The sequence below is a fragment of the Nicotiana sylvestris genome, chromosome 8 (assembly GCF_000393655.2).
Source record: "Nicotiana sylvestris chromosome 8, ASM39365v2, whole genome shotgun sequence".
Lineage (NCBI taxonomy): Eukaryota > Viridiplantae > Streptophyta > Magnoliopsida > Solanales > Solanaceae > Nicotiana > Nicotiana sylvestris.
The window spans coordinates 223,523,863-223,543,382 of record NC_091064.1 but is presented as its reverse complement, the minus strand read 5'-3'; the positions used below and the strand labels follow the sequence as shown (position 1 = coordinate 223,543,382).

General features: G+C 36.2%; 1 protein-coding gene across 1 annotated transcript; it reads right to left on the bottom strand.

Moving 5' to 3' along the window:
* Positions 1-10,437: 10,437 nt before the first annotated feature.
* On the bottom strand, positions 10,438-11,502 carry LOC138876421 (uncharacterized). Its single transcript, XM_070155341.1, has one exon. It carries the CDS (start codon positions 11,500-11,502, stop codon positions 10,438-10,440), a length of 1,065 nt encoding a protein of 354 aa, XP_070011442.1.
* Positions 11,503-19,520: the final 8,018 nt, after the last annotated feature.

Genomic DNA, 19,520 nt, shown 5'->3' with positions numbered 1-19,520 from the left:
GGTCGACTGTGGAACTTGTGTCCTTAATTTATAGTTGCCGAAAACTTGAAAATTGTTAAAATTCCCTCCAACTTCTGAAATATGACACTTTCCCCCCACCAGGTATGCCTCAAAGTTTCACCATGAATCCATATTAACGGATCGTTTGGTTGGAATACAATTTATACCGGTATAATATACCGATATAAGTTAATTGGGATAAAGTTATGTTGGGATTAGTTATGATGAGATTGTTGTTTATTCATTGTTTGGTATGTTGCATTAAGAATGACAATTGCATAATTTCTAAGAAGAAGGTATAAGTTATACCGGTGCTAATTACCCCACCTTCTATAAGGTATAAGTTATCCCAGTATTAAAATTAACACCGAGATAACTTATACCTGATTTGTTAACCAAACAAAGTATTAAGGTGATATTAAATTTTTATACCACCCTATACCTTCTTATATCTCATACCAAACGACCCCTAATTGTGTTATGTTTGGGCACTTACATAAGAAGAAATATTCAAGTTTCAGAAAATGAAATAAATTTTTTTTAAATATAAAAGGAATACCCTTTTCTAAGCACATCTTTTTTTTCTCAATAAACGGTGTTATTGGACACTTAAAAAATTATTCAGTTTTAGAAAATCGTTTCTTTTATTAAAGGAATATTTTATAGATAAGAAAGGCACATCTTTTTATTTTTATTTTTACTCTTTTGAACAAATTTTCAATTGAATCGTGTGATAAGATCGTGTAAAGCTTAAAGTCTTAGGCCTTGATATTTTTAATTGAAGCAGTGTAATTTTTTTTATGATTAGAGCTAATCTAAATATAGACTTTTTACACGCTTTGCTCCAATAATATCAGAAGAAACTTGTGTTATTCTATAAGTCTTCTCTTAAAAAGAATTATATATGGATAACATTTAATTATTTAAACCGTTTGGATTAGAAATGTACTCTCCTAACCGTTCTTTAAAAATTGAAAACAATTGTATTCGAATTAAAAAAAAAAAAAAAAAGGGAGAGAGAGATTTTGTTCATCGAAAACGAAACCAAAATGCTTTCTAAAGACTCAAAACCAAAATGCTTTCACAGAAAAGATTCAAACTTTGCCTTTAACAGCCTCAAAAGATTCAAGATTTTTTAACAAAAGACCATCTATAATGTCCCACAGTAAAACAAGGGAATTAATTATTTTTCGTTTATAATCTACTTTTCTTATAGATCCCAAAAGTAAAAGAAATTCAAACAATACCCAACATTCAATAAATATAATAAAACTATAAAATCAAGTTAAATTACTACAGTATAAAACTTCAAAACCACACATACACACGCTATAAGGGCCTTAACGCCTTGTTTGGATGGTTGTTACCCATTGTATCGTATCGTATTGTTACTTTAAATACAATGTTTGTTTTGATTGTTACTTAAATTTTATTGTATCGTAATGTTAAATCCATCGTTACATAACGACGAAATGTGTCACTTTATGTAACGACCGATTTGGTGTGGTCGCGTCGTTACCTTGTCTTTTTCTCTCAATCTCACCCTTTGTTATTATTAAATTATTTTATTTTATCATTTACCCTACTTTTTTATATAGTAATTTTACCTTGTATCGTAATTTTCTTTATAATATTGCAAGTTTATTCTTCATATTGCTGGTGCGTGATATCACGAAACGATGACAAACGACACAATCTATCCAAACATTGTATTTATCAAACGATACAGTACAATACAATACAATACGATACGATACATTATGAAACGATGTGTAACAACCATCCAAACAAGCTGTAAAAGTTCACAACTTTATGTCTACACATTTGTATGAATACTAAATTGTAGGGAAAAAAGGAGAATTACTTCAATCTTGGTTAGAGCTCTTTTTCTTTCTTAAGGTTATACTCTATTTTGAGGAAAAATTTGTTCTATTTGAATTTTATTCATATTCAGTTCAAATTCTAGTTTGATTTTACCAACCTCGATCAATAATACCTCAAAACTAAATTATTTGAGACAACACAAATTCTAGTATACATTATTAAATTATTTTGAGGTTACTACGTAATTATGACTTATTACAAGCATGCATAAATTTTTAAATATATTAATTAAAGTTTTTTTTATCATATCCCTAATTCATTTATTATTCATCTCTTTGATTTCTTTTGTCCTATAATTTTGATAATTTACCAACTTGTGAATTGCACCTATTTTGTTCCATACTTCCTATAATATTATTACAAAGTCTAGGTGTTTAAGTACTATTCCAATGTTTTTCCTCGTGGATGACAAAGGGTCGATAATCCTTTATTTTCTTCCTCTGAATTCTTTGTATTTTTCTCGTTTTCAAATGGACGAAGAGTTTAGCTGGTATAAGCACAAACAAAAAATCTAAGAACCAAATTTCCATAGAAATAAGTAGCAGAGAAGTAGATCTGATAATACATTATAGAATGATAAGTTGTTCGGCTTCTTTGGATGGTTGTTAGTTATTACCTATTATATTGTATCGTATTGTTATTTTAAAAATATTTGTTTGGATTGTAGTATAAATTTTATTGTATATCATTAAATCTGTCGTTACGTAATGACGAAAAGTATAATTTATGGAACGACCGATTTGGTGTGGTCGCGTCATTATCTTATTTTTCTCTCATCTAACCTTTTTTTATTATTAAATAATCCTATTTGATCATCTACCCTACCTTTTTATATAATAATATTACCTCATACCTTATTTTTCCTTTAAAATATTGCAAGTTTACTCTTCATATTATTAGGACATGATATCATGAAATAACGACAAATAATACAATTTATCTAAATATTGTTGTTTATAACAAATTTATGCAGAGAAAAATAAAACCGCAATCACAAACAACTATAAAGAAAAAGAATTTTATTGATAAACATTGTAGGTTACAGCTCTGTTTATCCCTTGATTCTTCCATCCGATTTATTCTACATGATTCGAGGGCCTTAGCGGCGTATTTTTCGAAAATAGAACTTTAAGCAAAACATATTTGACATGTCTTTGATCTCTTAATGAATATTTCAAGAGTTTCATGCATTTTCGGAGATCTCATATTTGATCTTTTTGTGCATATTCTTAGAGTTTATGGAATTGCTCAAATCTTCTTGAAGGACACATGTAGCCTTATTTATAGGCGTGAATTAGGGTTTGAGTGGAGTAGTCACCAAGTAACCCTAATAGACTCCTAATATTTCAGGAGTTATCTTGAGTTTAGGATTTATCTTGATCTATTAAAATTTCAGTGTCTACAAATGCCCCTACTTCAAGGTTTGCCAATGTGCAGGCTTGTTGAAACTTGAAGACGAAACTTGAAGTACCCGATTATCGCAACAGATAATCTTGAAACTTGAAGCTTTTTATTTGCAGGAGGAAGAGATGAAGAGCAGAACTGGTCTAACTGGACGTACCAATTTGTTTGCAACTAATTTTCAACATATGAAAAATAAACTGCAATCACAAAATAAGAGAAAAATATTTTTACTAATTAATTGTGAGTACAATTCTGCTTCTCCCTTGATTCTTCTCTCCTGATTATCTCCGTGATTCGAGGGATGAAACCGCGTATTTCTCGAATGTAGGATGATGCAGACTTCTTGGGGATATATTTGATCTCCAGCTTCTTGAACTCTTTGATTGTCAAGAAGTATCCGGCCATATTTTGATCTCTTTGTGAATATCCCAAGAGTATATGAGATTTTGAGTCACTTCTTTGCGACGGTCGATAAAGAGGAGTGAGTTAGGGTTTAGGGTAGAGTAACCTCCAAGAAACCCTAATATACGTCTAGGATTTCAATAGTCCTGTAATATCTTTAATTTAGGATTTGGCTTGATCCGTTAAAATTTCGATGTCTACAGTTTGCGACTGTCGATTCTTGTTGAAAGCTCCTAGTAAATAAAAAGAAGATTTCTAGTGAAATGAAAATTGTGCTTAGACAGCCTCTTTTCTGATTCACTGCACTAAGTAGTGTTTATCTTGAACTGGTGCAAATAATTTGAGAACACTAACACCTTCAAAATGATTTTGACAGAAGAAATTCTAACAAACAAACATTTGTATAATCAACGCCTCTATCCTAAATTAGAGAGGGTCAGCTTATATGAATTGTTTGTATCTAATACGCTCTATTAACAACAATAACAACAATAACAACAACAACAAAACAAGAAAGAAACTAGAAGGGTAAACAGATCGCATATTTTGACAGGTTTGCTCTAACAAAGAGTGAAACTTTTTTGTGTGTTAAGGGAATAGCAAGCTGTGTTAGGAGGGAATTCAAATAAAACACTTTGTAGTATGTACAAAGGCACGTTCAGAAAATAAAAGTGGTAAAAAAATAATTAATCTTCATATGCCTGATCCCGAAACTTTGACTGCAGATGAATGGACCTATGTCATTCAAGGTCAAGTGTGACTAGGGGTGGCAAACGAGCGGATCAGATCGAATATGAGCGGGTCAAAACGGGTAATTTAAAAAAAAAATTATCCGATCTGATCCATATTTGAGACGGATAAAAACGGGTTTATCCGGCGGATAATATGGATATCCATATTATCCATGGCTTCTTAAATATGATCATTTATGAGAGAATTCCTAGTCTTCCAAATTTGAGGAACTCCAATTTGAGGCTTTACAAATGTAAAAGTTAAACACATTAGTTATTTTTTTGGTTAACCATTTTCTAAGGGAATAATATGGTTCTTTATCCATATTCGACCCGTTTTTAAATGGTTCATTATTCAACCCATTTTTGATAGATAATATGAGTGGATAACTATTTTATTTTGATTTGACCTCGAGACTGAAGCAATTACAGGTAGCAATTAACTAGAAAACCACGTTTACTGGCATGCCAGCGGTAAAAAAAGTCACTAAACCAGGAAACAAGGCCCCTGATTTACTGCCAAAAAGTCAGTTGGAGGCAGCCTATAGACTTCAATAAAAAAACATAATAGACATAAGAAATTGAAACTGAGGCATGTTTTATAGTAACTCCTATGGAATCTAAAAACTGGCTCTCCCTCGACCAGAGCAAACAAATATTATGCCAAAGAAATACAATAAAAGACAATCTACAAAAGTATAATTCTCATATCATCCACCAAACTTGCCACGTAAACGTTAGACACCAATATAATTTACGAGCAAAAGTAATGGAGTATAAACCAGAAAGTATCAAAGTATATGGGAATAGAAGCATGCTAAAAAATATACTCATATATAAGAAAGTCTGTGAACCAAGAGTTCTAAACAGCTGTTCCGGACGTCAAACTAGTGGAAAATCCTTTGGTAACACTTCTTCACTGGAAACCCTCTCCATTACAGCCACCTCATCACAGTAGATGACAGTGGCACCAGCAAAAGTTCTGCACCACAAATTTCGCAGCAATGTCGACTCCATCCTTGCTTTGGTAGCGCCACAAGTAGTAAAAAGGAGTCAGTCCCTTCACATTGAAATATACAGTGAGAACTATTAAAAGGTTAGCTTGAATGTCATTGTGTATGTCCTATCAAATAAATCTTGATCTTGACTATGACTCGACAATCGACAGACTTGTTGAAGCTGACAGTCACAACAACAAACTCTTCTCCTGTCCTTTTGGATGTAGCATAGTCTCCTTTTTTGATACTCAATTTCTGATCTTGTAGATGGATAATATTTGTGACTTCCTGAAGAAAGAAGCAAAGATAGGTTTATGAGATATCAGAACAAGCATGAACCCACGTATTACTTTAGACAGCATGCAGATCAAGATGTTTCTGCAAGGAAAGGAAAACATAAGTTCTATGCTATTCTGCATGCAAAAGAAAACAAAAGTTCTAGTATGTTATTCTCCATGCAAAAGACTAAATAATTTCTATGAATGAATAAATGTACATGTACATTCTAAAAAAGAAATAACACAACGTGGGTTCATCAAGCAACAATAGATCAAATTTAATGAACAATGGCCAAGCAAGAATTATTCTCAAATTCAACATCAACCATAAAATATTTTAGTCTATTTCTTACAACTGGTGTGAGCGCATGTAAATGACCCTCCTTGTTAGTGTCAAGCAAAAGAGCGTTAACTTTAGATTGTCAAAGATGGATTGACTTCTAGCATCTTCCCCGTTTTGCAACTCCCAAATTAAGTTGTTAATGTGCGGATCCATATCTTAAGACGAATAAAGAGTCTAATGACGAAATTATGAAGCCTGAAACTCTACAAATATAAAAAGGCATTACATCTATTCTGAAAGTTGAGGCAAATAAACGAAAAGACAGCAATATATTATTAGAGATAAAATAATCTTAACAGACAAAAACTTTGATGAGAGGCCAGAACAACAAAATAGCTATGCAAAATAATGTCAAGACATAAGCTAAAATGATGTGGCAAATAAAGTCATCCATTAGCTCTGAAGATTAACTTGAGACTAGATTCAATACTTTTCTGCCATAACAAAACTGTAATGTACTCACGACTTGAAAATAAATTGGAAGTTTTATTGATCAAACGAATTTGTACAATCAGTTACAAGCTTGGGAATCAATACATCAAATCCTAAATTGAACTACCTAATTCAATTGATAAGAAGAATTAAGGAGAAGGAGATAGAAGAGGAATGAGAAGAGGAAGAAGGAGAGATCAGAAGTAGACTCCACGGAAACATAGTTAGAGAGAGAAAAGAGGAAGAAGAGATATTGAATATTCACCAAAAACTAATACCCCTTATACGAATGTGTACTATATATGAGAGTAAGCAGGTGCATCTCACGTGACCCTAATTAGTTTGGGTCAGGACAAAAACATAATCCTTAGATGTAATATACTAATGATTTGAAATGCAAATTGGGACTGAAATGGTGAATTTTATTGGATTGTCAAATGTTACAAATGAATCAACGATTGAGAATGTAAATTCACTTTAAGAATAAAAGCTTAATCCAAATGGCTTCTAATCTCCATTGAGCTCCAAGCTTTCACTTGTAGAATCAATGACGGTTGTTAGAGAGAAGGAGAAGAGAGTGAGAAGGTTAGAGATAGAATTGAAGAGAGGAATAATAGAATTTTACCAGATCATAACTGCCCATTCGTTAGGCCCAGTTTCGGTTATAAACTCCTTCAGCTAGCCCAAGTCCGTTAGTGAGCTAATAACAAATCTGAGCCCTTTATTTTATTGAAATATCTCAGCCGTCCACTTTATCATGTGCTTCTCACGTGCGGCTTTATTTCATTTACCTAATTTCCTTCTTCATTTCATCTCTAGCCGACATCTAACAATACCCCTCCGATGAAAACAATGACCTTGTCCTCAAGGTCAGAGACTAGCCACAAATTCTGGGAACTTGCTTTTGAGGTATCCCCAATCTTCCCAAGTTGCATCCTCCGCCTTCAAGTTAGCCTATTGAACTAAAACCTTGACACTCACTATGTTATTCACCTTCACCATCTTCCTTTGCAAGATTGCTACTGATTGGACTAAGATGCAACCAACCCTATCACAGATCGGTGGTTATGGATGTGGAATGATGTCCGGACCTACACGCTTCTTCAACTAAGAGACATGGAACACAGGGTGGATTTAAGATCCCGGTGGTAGCTCCAATCGGTAAGCCACTGACCCTATTCTTTGTAGTATCTTGTAAGGCCCATAGAACTTAGCACTTAGCTTAAGATTCTTTCTTACTGCGACTGAAGCTTGCCTGTAAGGTTGAAGCTTTAGGTAAACCCAATCACCCACCTCCAAAACTTTGTCAGATCTGATATTATCGGCATAAAACTTCATTCTTGCTTGGGCTTGAGTGAGGTTGTCTTTAAGGATCTGCAACATCTGTTGTCTTTGTGCTATCCAAGTACCCGCCGGTTTTTGAGATGGTTGAGGTAGTGGCCCCAAGGGAATTTGAGGTAGGGCAAAACCATAAAAGGCCTGAAAAGGAGTGGTCTTTAAGGAACTGTGATGATTAGTGTTGTACCACCATTCTGCTAATGGTAACCATTTCACCCACTGTTTCGAATTAGTAAACACCATAGCGCTGAGATATGCTTCCAAGCATCTGTTTAATCTCTCTGTCTGCCCATCTGTTTGAGGATGGTAAGAGGTGGACATGTTCAGCTTGACCCCCATGGACTTGAATAGTCTCTGCCAAAACTGGCTAGTGAACACACTGTCTCTATCTGAAATAATTGACTTAGGCAAACCATGTAGTTTGTAGATATCTTTCAAAAATAGATTAGCCACATCTTGTGCAGTGAAAGGATGTTTGAGAGCTAGGAAATGGCCATACTTGGTAAGCCTATCCACCACCACTAGTATAACATTTTTGTGTCCTGAAGAAGGTAGTCCTTCCAAAAAGTCCATGGCTATGTCCTGCCATGGTAACTCAGGAATTGGTAAAGGTTGTTGAGGTGTATGTATATTTTCAGTCTTTACCCTTTGGCAAGTATCACATTCTGAAACCCATTTATAGACATCAGTTCTCATATTAGGCCAGTAAAAAATCATCTTCATCCTTTTGTAAGTACCCTGTTGTCCCGAGTGTCCCTCCAAGGGAGACTGGTGCATTGCTTGAAAAATCTTGGTTCTTAGGTCTGTTCCCTTTCCAATGTAGATTTTCTGGTCATACCTCAAAATCCCCTACAGTAAGGTATAGTTGGAACTGTTATGGGTATTTGTTATCAATTCAGTGATCAATTTGTGAGCATCAGAATCATGCTCATAATTGTGCTCTACCTCGCTCATCCAAGTAGGCTCAGTAGAAGATAAGGCAAACAATGATGATTCTTCCTCTTGTCTCCTGGATAATGCATCGGCCACCTTATTTTTAGCACCCCTTTTATATTGGACTTCATAATCGAGTCCTAATAATTTGGTCAAACCCTTCTGTTGCAGAGCAGTGGTTACTCTTTGCTCCAGTAGAAACTTTAAGCTGTGATGGTCTGTTCTTATTATAAAATGGCCTCCTTGGAGATAATGTCTCCATTTATCCACAGCTGATAGTAAGTCCATGAATTCCTTCTCATTTGTAGATAATCCCAAGTGTCTAGGAGCTAGAGCCTTGCTGAAAAAAGCAATAGGTCTGTCTTCTTGCATTAGTACTTCTCCCATCCCTTTATAGCAAGCATCAGTCTCAATTATGAAAGACTTGTTGAAATCTGTCGATGCTAGCACATGTGCACTGGACATGGCCTGTTTAAGGGCTTGAAATGAGCTCTCAGCCTCTGCAATCCAATGAAAACCATTTTTCTTCAGCAAATTGGTTAAGGGTCTGCTTATAATACCATAAGACCTGATGAATCTCCTATAGTAACATGTCAAGCCCAGAAATCCCCTAAGGGCCTTAATGGTTTTAGGAGTAGGCCAAGAAGCCATAGCCTCAATCTTTGAAGGATCTGTGGCTACTCCTTCTCATATTATTATGTGTCCCAAATATTCCCCCTTGGTCTGGCCAAAAGAACACTTGGACAGCTTAGCAAAAAGTTGATCCTTCCTTAATATCTCCAGTACCTTTCTTAAATGTAGAACATGGTCTTCCATAATAGAGTTGTATACTAGAATATCATCAAAGAACACCAATACAAATTTTCTAAGATAATCTTTAAAAACATGGTTCATAAGTAACTGAAAAGTGGCAGGAGCATTAGTCAGTCCAAAGGGCATTACTATAAATTCATAATGTCTCAAGTGTGTTCTAAAAGCAGTCGTATAAATGTCCTTTTCCCCCATCCTTATCTGATGATATCCAGCCCTTAAGTCTATTTTAGAGTATATGCATGACCCACATAACTCATCCATTAAATCATCAACTAAGTGTATAGGAAACTTGTCTTTTATAGTCATATTGTTTAGAGCTCTGTAATCAATGCAAAACCTCCAACTCCCATCTTTTTTCTTGACTAATAAAACAGGGGATAAAAATGGGGAATGACTTGGCTGTATAATACCATTGTTGAGCATTTCACTCACTTGTTTCTCTATTTCATTTTTTTGGAAAAAACTATATCTGTAGGGTCTAATACTTACCGGAACTGCATCTGATTTTAGAGGAATATAATGGTCATGACCCCTTTTGGGAGGCAAGGATGTTGGTTCCATGAAGACATCTGGGAACTGCTTCAGCACCTTGTCAATAGTTGCATGTATGAGACTTGATTCCTTCACTTCTTCTGCTGAAATTGTGAATAAGTGAGACCATATGGCCTGCCCTTTCTTCAGTATTTCTCTCACTCCATTGGTTGATAAGCTCTTAAGTTCTGTTTGGTTGTAAATCCCTTTAAGTTCTACCCTCTTCCCTTTGTGAGTTACTTGCACCTTATACTCCACAAAGTCAAGTAGGACTGGACTATGCCTTTTCATCCAATCACCCCCTAATATCATGTCATTGCCACCCAATTTAGTTATTCTTACTGCATCTTCTATTTGAATTTGTGACAAATGTACAAACTCATTAAGTAGTTGCCATTTGCTACTATCACCCTCATAGGCACAACTTCTGAAATAAGGCAACCTATTTTCCTTGCTGCTTCCATATCCAAAAAACTGTGTGTGCTTCCTGAATCCAGTAAAATAGTTAGGGAATTCTTTTTGGCTTCACCTCTCAATTTAATAGTGTTGGGAACTTCAGTGCCAGATAGTGCATTTAGGCTTATTACCTCATCCACTATCTCTTCTTCTGATATCATCATTGTTTCCTCTTGATGTAGGGCCTCCTCTACTTCTTCTTTAGTAGCAGCTGATATAGCATTAAGTTGTCTAGGTTTACATTGATGCCCAAGATGACACTTTTCTCCACACTTATAACACAAACTTTGAGCCTTTCTACTCTCAAACAGTTTGTTGTTAGCATAACTGGAACCCCCAAGTGAACTTCTAATAGGTTGAGTATAGTATCCTGTAGTTGATCTCTTGTTCCCCTGAAATTTCCCAGCCTTAGTGACAGCTTCCAATAGGTTCTCCTTATACCTGGCTTTCTCTACTGCCTTGTTGAATGAATAGGGGTCCAACATCTTAATTGTATGCCTAATTTCTTCTTTTAATCCTTCTATGAAAAATTCTAGGAAGAATTCTTCTGGTATAGTAGGATTCCTTATCAACACCCACGCTTTGAGTTCTTCAAATTTCTCCAAATACTCATCTACATACCCTGTTTGCTCTATTTTTTTGAATTCCCCAATTAGGTTTAATTTGCTGTTAGATGCACCCTCAAATCTACTACAGATTTCAGTAGTAAAATCTGACCACCTAACTACTCCTTTACTTATGTGATAGGAAAAGAACCAAGATTCAGCCTTACCATTGAGATGAAGGACTGCCTCCTCAAGCTTTTGGTATGGATCAGTGATGTGGTTATGTTGGAAAAACCTTTCACACTTCCTCAACCATGCGCAAGGGTCAACTCCATCAAAACAAGGCATTTCCACTCGTGATTGAGACGAATGGCCATTGTTCCTTCCTCCTGAGATATCTCTGTTCTCTCCCATTCATGGCTTGGCGATTGGCCCAACATTTGAGAGGTTCTCCATAGGCGCACTGCCCAAAAGGCCATCCTGTGGAGGAAGCAGCTTATCAACTAACATTTCTAATTTTTTTCCTAGATTTTCTAACTTTTCATCATTTGTAATCATATACTATTGGAATTGCGTCTCTAATTTCTTTAGAGACTCGTCCGTAGCTTTGATCTTGTTTCTGCTCCTGTCATGTTGTACTGGCCAGGAAAGAGCTCTGATACCAATTGTAATATACTAATGATTTGAAATGCAAATTGGGACTGAAATGGTGAATTTTATTGGATTGTCAAATGTTACAAGTGAACCAGCGATTGAGAATGTAAATTCACTCTAAGAACAAAAGCTTAATCCAAATGGCTTCTAATCTCCATTGAGCTCCAAGCTTTCACCTGTAGAATCAATGGCAGTTGTTAGAGAGAAGGAGAAGAGAGTGAGAAGGTTAGAGAGAGAATTGAAGAGAGGAATAACAGAATTATACCAGATCATAACTGCCCATTCGTTAGGCCCAGTTTCGGTGATAAACTCCTTCAGCTGGCCCAAGTCCGTTAGTGAGCTAATAACAAATCTGAGCCCTTTATTTTATTGAAATATCTCAGTCGTCCACTCTGTCATGTGCTTATCACGTGAGGCTTTATTTCATTTCCCTAATTCCTTTCTTCATTTCCCTAATTCCCTTCTTCATTTCAACTCTAGCCGACATCTAACATTAGACGAAGTAAAAAGAAGCATAATTATAAATTACTAAGAAAAAAAGTAAAAAATATCTCAGGTACATTATTTGATAGGACTTGATTTTGCTTATATATTACAAGTTAAAATGCGCAGTTTTCACTATTCAACAAGGAGACTGATGTGAACTTGACAAGGAAGTCTGCATATAACATCACAATAATCTGCTTGCAATAGTCTATCAAATTCTACTTTGCTTACGAATAATTTATCTTTTAAAGCAACCATAAGTCCTCTAGAAATAGAGGTTCTCTTAATCGCGCAATTCTTATTCACAAACCTAAGCTAATTATTACTAGTATAATAAACATTAAAGTGATTGGGAGTAAACTGACATTTTCTATTTCTTGTTTCATATAGTAGGCTCTTTTTCATGATATTAAATCTAATTTATGCGTAGAAAGAAATTTTAGCAAAATAAAGCTTGCCGAAGCATAAAAAATCATACAAAAATGATTTGTAAATGTAGGCTAGAAAATATACCAATGCAGAATAAACACGATACGGTCATTGTAATAGAGAAATGACTGGAACATCAAAAACAACCTCAAGTCATTGAAACACAGTAGCTTCTAGAAGAGCAGCAACAACATAAGTCACTCTTTCAAACAACCCTAAAAAGAAATTCAATAACGAAAACCCTAATGCAGGGGTGGTTCAAGGGGAAGACTAGTAAAACCTAAAAATATTTTTAGTTATGGATTTACTATCTTGTTTTCGCTTAGATAATATTAAAATTTATAGAAAAAAAATGCTAAATCCTTATAAAAATGGAAAGACAGACTATCTATTTTTTAACAATAGAAATATTTTAGAACTTTAAATTAAGATACTCAAATCTTCATATTGATAAATAATATTTTTTATAATAAGATCCAAGGTAACGAATTGTAATTATGTGGCTAACATCTTATTAACTTGAAATTTCTTACCAATGTGAATATTAGTATTATATTTTAGAAGATAACTACACTATAGACAAAAGGAAAGAAAGAAAAAAAGGAATCAATGTAATATTGATATTACACTTTGCAAGATAACTAATATAGAGAAAATAAAATAAAATTAAGGCCCTTATTAAAATTTGGCTTTACGCCACGAGTTTTGTACTGGTACCAAAAGAAAAGAAACAACGAAAATTAGGAGATGCCAAATTTAAAATTCGGAAAAAAAGACATTACTCACGAAATATCAAAATCCTTACAGAAAACGACAACAAACTCCATAACAACTTCAGACAAGAAAATAGCTACAACAAATAATTGGATGAAAGCAAGACCTACTTTACCGATAGGCTCACGAGTGGGAGGATCACGAAGTAATTTCGCCCTTCTCCTGTTAGTGAGACTGTTATAACAAACAATGTGATACTCTTGACAAACTCACAACCCATTACCGCGATAGGCACAAAAAGGTTCCAACCATCACAAACTACCATTATAGACATGGGTGACTCAAAGGGAGGCTAGTAAAGCATTTGATTTAGGCGTCTTGAATTTTGGGAGGCTAGTAAAGCATTTGATTTAGGCGTCTTGAATTTTGGGGCTCGAAAAATATTTTTAGTTGTGAATATATCTTGTTTTCGCTGATACAATATTGACGTTTATAAAAAAAGGAAAAAAAATACTAAATCCTTATAAAAATGGAAAGAAAGACTATATATCTTTTAACAATAGAAATATTTTAGAATTTTGAATTAAGATACTCAAATATTTATATTGTTAAATAACATTTTTTTACAATAAGATCTAATATAACATATTGTAAATACATGGCTAACATATTATTAACTTGAATTTTCTTACCAATGTGAATATTAATATTATATTTTATAAGATAACTAAACTATAGACAAAAAGAAAGAAATAAAAAAAGCTACCAATGTAATATTAATATTATATTTTGCAAGATAACTATACTATAGACAAAATTAAATAAAATTAAGGCCCCTTATTAAAATGTGGCTTTAGGCCACGAGTTTTATTGATACGTCTTTAGTTGTGGGATGTGTGAAAAATACGAAACCAACACCGCCAATTTGAAAACTCGCAAGGCCTTCTAAAGGAATATGACAGAAAGTGCAGAGGAGAGAGGGCAAAGCAGTTCTAGAGATAGAATGAAATGGGACAGAAAGCGTAGAGCGAACCGAGCAATGCAGTTTTAGAGAGAGAATAAATTGGGAATGGGCCAAAATATGAGGGTTTATTTATACATTGCAGGAGAAGCTGACCACATGGTGGGTCCCACATAGTCTAATTGAATTATATGCAAATTTTTGTTATTATTAATATTAGCATTAGTATTAGTATCAATATCAATATCTGTACCTAAGTGATAATCATGTTAAATGAATTATGTGCATATATCCGTGAGGGAAAGACATGTATACTTCTATTTTTGGAATATATTAATAGCCTGTTTGGCCAAACATGCTATAAGGCTTTACGCTCAAACTCATTATAACAACTTTAGGTTTCTTCATGCCTAAGTTATCATTCTTTCCTTTGTCTGATTGCAATAGGAGTTCACGTAGGAGTCAAGCCAAGAGCAGGCTTAATATTTTGTTTAGCCAACACACCTTCACATTGTCTTTCCTCCAAATATGTCTGAATTCACACCTCCAATCCCTTCTCATTAGCTCTCTGATTACCAAAATAATATTGAAGTGTGGATCTTAACCTTAAAATATAAATCTTCCAAATAAAAATTATATATAGAATGTGTCACGACCCCAACCCTGGTCGTGATGGCGCCCAACACACTGCTAGGCAAGCCCAACCATATAATAACCTTAACCCAGTTCTCAAACAGTTAGTGATTGATTAACACAGATAATTTACCAAGTCATAATACTTGAAGTCTGAAATAAGAGTTAAAACATGCGGAATCTCAATAATAATCCTACAACATAGCCCAAAAAGATCTGGTGTCACAAGTCTGAGCCTCTAGTACTAGTTTATCACCCTAATACATATCAATCTAGGGAATGCAGATTAAACAAAAGGATAGAAGGGAGAGATCAGGGTTGCGGACGCCATGCAGCTACCTCGATGCTCCCGGATATGTGCTGCTCAAATGAAATAATCCTCACTCAGCCTCAGATGCACCTGGATCTGCACGCAAGGTGCAGGGAGTAATGTGAGTACTCCGACCCAGTGAGTAATAATCATAAATAATGGCTGACAGTATGAAAACACGTAAAGGCACTAAGCAGTTCTATATCAGAGTAGTAAAACAACTTAAAACGGCAAAATAGTGAAGAAGTCATGTGAAATCTCTTTAGATTAGGTAAAACAGGTAGCTTATCAGGTATTTAACAAGTATAAATCCGCTCCTCGAGCATACTATCCCTTAATTAGTACTTATCCTCCGTACTCAATCCATATCTCTCACAATAAACAAAATCAAAATAACCGCTGCGGCGTGCAGCCCGATCCATACATCGCTGTGGCGCACAGCCCGATTCATATATAATAGTCGATTGCGCTCACTAGGGGTGTGCATACTCCGGGAGGAGCTCCTACAGCCCAAACGCTATATTGGTGCAGCGCTCAGCCCGATCCACATAAACATTTGTTGCGGCGTGCAACCCGATCCATATAAGCATTTGCTGCGGCGTGCAACTCGATCCATAACATACATAACATCCTCACTATTGGGTTCTCAACCCCTCTCAGTCATTATACTCACAGCCTCTCGGGCACAATAATATAAGGTAGGGATCTCAGTCCATATACTTCTCTCATTTAGGATTAGCATTGATAAAATCGGTTCTTATTGTTTAAACAAATAGAAACATGACTGAGAATATGATTTTTAACAAGTAAAGTGAGGAGAATCAGTCAAAATGCCCCTAAGGTTTATACAGGTCGGCACAAGGCCCCAAACATGGCATCTAGCCCAAATCATAATGATATTAAATAAATCTCAATCAAAAGAATGCGGTGAAATCATCAATCGAGACAGACCAAGTCACAATCCCCAGTAGTAATGGACCCCACGTTCATTATACAGCATGTGTCTCAACTCAATATAGCACTTCGTTGTGCAAATTCGGAGTTTCAAACCCTCAGGGCATCATTTAAAATCATTACTCACCTCAAACCGGCTAAATCTCTAGCTCGCGATGCCTTTGCCCCTCAAATCGGCATCCACGTGCGTCGAATCTATCCAAAATTAGAACGAATACGTCACAATATGCTAAGGGAACAAAGCCCAAGCGAAAACAATCAACAAAGGGCACGATTCCCGAAATTACCAAAACCCGAGCCCCGGGTCCACATCTCGGAATTTGACCAAATTCACAAAACTAGAATCCTTATACTCTCACGAGTCTAACCATATGAAAATTATCCAATTCTGATACCATTTGGCCCTTCAAATCATTATTTTACATTTTTAAAAGGTTTCACAATTTTCTTCCCAAATTCTACCCCAAATCACGAATTAAATGATGAATTCAATGATAGATTCATGTACTCTAGCCAAATCTCAGTTAAAATCACTTACCCCGATGAATTTCTTTAAAAACCTTCGAAAAATCGCCAAAATCCGAGATCTCTAGATCAAAATATTAAATAAAACCCAAAATCTCGTATTTATAGAGTACTCCTCAGATTTCAGCCTCCGCAGGCCGCACCAAATCGACCGTAGTCCGCGCAAAAACAACCGCGGCCGCACATGCCTTCCTCTGCATTGATAGGCTTTAGTATTTTGGCCGTAACTTTTTCTACAATGTCCAAATTGCGATATCTTTACCTTTCTGGAAACTAGACACGAAGGGCTACAACTTTTGTTTTATAATCATCTCAAAATTCCTTGTAGATCAAAAAATGTGAGCTTCCGAAGTAGGTCCAGCGGAATGTTCTTCACCGCGACCCCACACCTTTTTGTGCGGTACGCATGACACCTACTGCAGCCGCACTTCTTTTTGTGCGGTCCTCATAGCACTTACAGCGGCCGCACTCCTTTTTATGCAGACCGCACGGGTGATTTCCGAGGCCTGCAACCCTCCTGGACCTGCTACAGCTATGATTTTCGGCCTAAAACATCCCGGGACCCCCGGAACTTTAAACTAATCGTACCAACACATCACATGACATCGTTCAAACTTGTTCAACACTTCGGAACGCTTACAATGCCATCAAATCACCAATTTAACATAGGATTCAAGCCTAAGAACTCCAAGAACTCTTAAATTATGCTTTCGATCAAAAGTCTATCAAATCTCGTCCGAATGACCTGAAATTTTGCACACACATCCCAAATGACACAACGATACTATTGCAACTCTCGGAATTCCATTCCGACCCGTATATCAAAATCTCGCCTATCAAACGGAAATTGCCAAAATATCAATTTCGCCAATTCAAGCCTAAATCTTCTCTATAGCTTCAAAACTCATTCCGATCGCGCTCCTAAGTCACAAATCACCCAACAAAGCTAACCAAATCATAAAAATTCCGATCCGAGCTCATATACAAATAAGTCAAATCTTGGTCAAACCTTTCAAATTTAAAGCTTTCAACTGAGACTGTTCTTTCGAATTCATACTGATTTCCGTGAAAACCAAAATCAATGATTTACATCAGTCATAATACATCATACGGGGCAAGTCATGCCCGAGAACTGGCGATCAAAGTGCAAAAGCTCGAAAAATGACCGGTTGGGTCGTTACATCCTCCCCCACTTAAACACACGTTCGTCTTCGAACGTACCTAGAGTTGTTCTAAAAGCCAACCCGTAGCTGAATAATTTTATCATGCATATACCCGAGGGTGATCCCACGTCACCCTATCTCACATAGGTCCGATAATACACATTAACTGAAATTTCACAACCCAATCTAACCCATACGCCTTAGAACCACATTTCCACTTCTGAAATCATTCACAAGATCAGAATCTCACATCTATATTCAGAATAAGCCTGAACTAGTTGTAATCACCCATACTTGCAATCTCAGGTGCAATCACTTGATATACCACATAACTCAATCACTAGTAGCGATAACTTCTATTCACAACAGCTGCCTACAATAACTGAATACTGGTAGAAAGTCCTCTTATCAACTAAAGTCTCATCCGAACATTTCCATATACTGCCAACAATGAACGAAACATGCAACAAACCATAACTATTTCTTAGATCAGTTATTCATAAAGCCATTTCTCCTTTGGCAAATATCATAGCAAATTTCCGAGTCGAACATCGATATTATCCTTCCAACATGTTGAAATCGAATCCGTTCGTATTCATTAATGATCCCAACGATCTCCTCTAATCCAACACACTACTTTAGCGACACGACACATCAATACAGGCTTAGGCCACAACTTGGGTAGTACACGCACCAATAGGCAACAGTCCGAACATACTCAAATCATGAAAATGGCTTAAATGAAAGAGTTGTACCTCACGCTCACCAAAACCACCACAACACAAGGCTGAGGACCCGTCTCACATCATAAAAATAGAACACATAAATCTAACCAAAAGATCATACCTCCACATAATCTTCGTTGCGATGCACGACTCTATCCAAACACTGTTCCATATGAACCACCTCAAGCCACCTTGTTCGAAATCGACGACCACGCACAATTTGTTGTCCGGAACCAAAGCAATTCATTACACCCACGGTGAAACAAGGAACACATACCACGCAGACCCGATACGACGTAACCGATACGCATCCACCGAGCAACACCCAATTACCTTTCCCTCTTGACTTCCATTATGAATCCCAATAGAACCGCACCATATGTGCGCATAACCAACAAATCATAATGTCTCGCAACACAGAAAGGAAACTCATAGATCTCCCAGATCACTAGTAAGCTCAATAACGGTCGAATCAACCTATCCCTCAACAATATAGCTTGGGTCCAACTAAGCCGACTCAGCTAGAACACGCATCCACATTGGTCTGCCAACAACTCCTTATCAAAGAAGCCCGAAGCTGCTCCTTCCACTACTATAACTCCTGCCAGAGCCATATGATACGGTGCCCAGTGCCAAATCAATACCGAAATCAACAATCCTGCCCGGCGACATGCCCGACCACAAGGAACACATCCGGAAAGTTCCTCAACACCGGAACTGAATCAGTGGTAGAATCCTCTAAACTGACATCCATCACGAAGGCTCAATTAAGAAAGGCAATCCTTCCCAGCCGTTCGCTGGGTCTTTGAAATATAAACCACCCTACTAGAACATAATTTGTCGCCCCTCGCCACTCAACCCGTGGCATTTTCGGCATA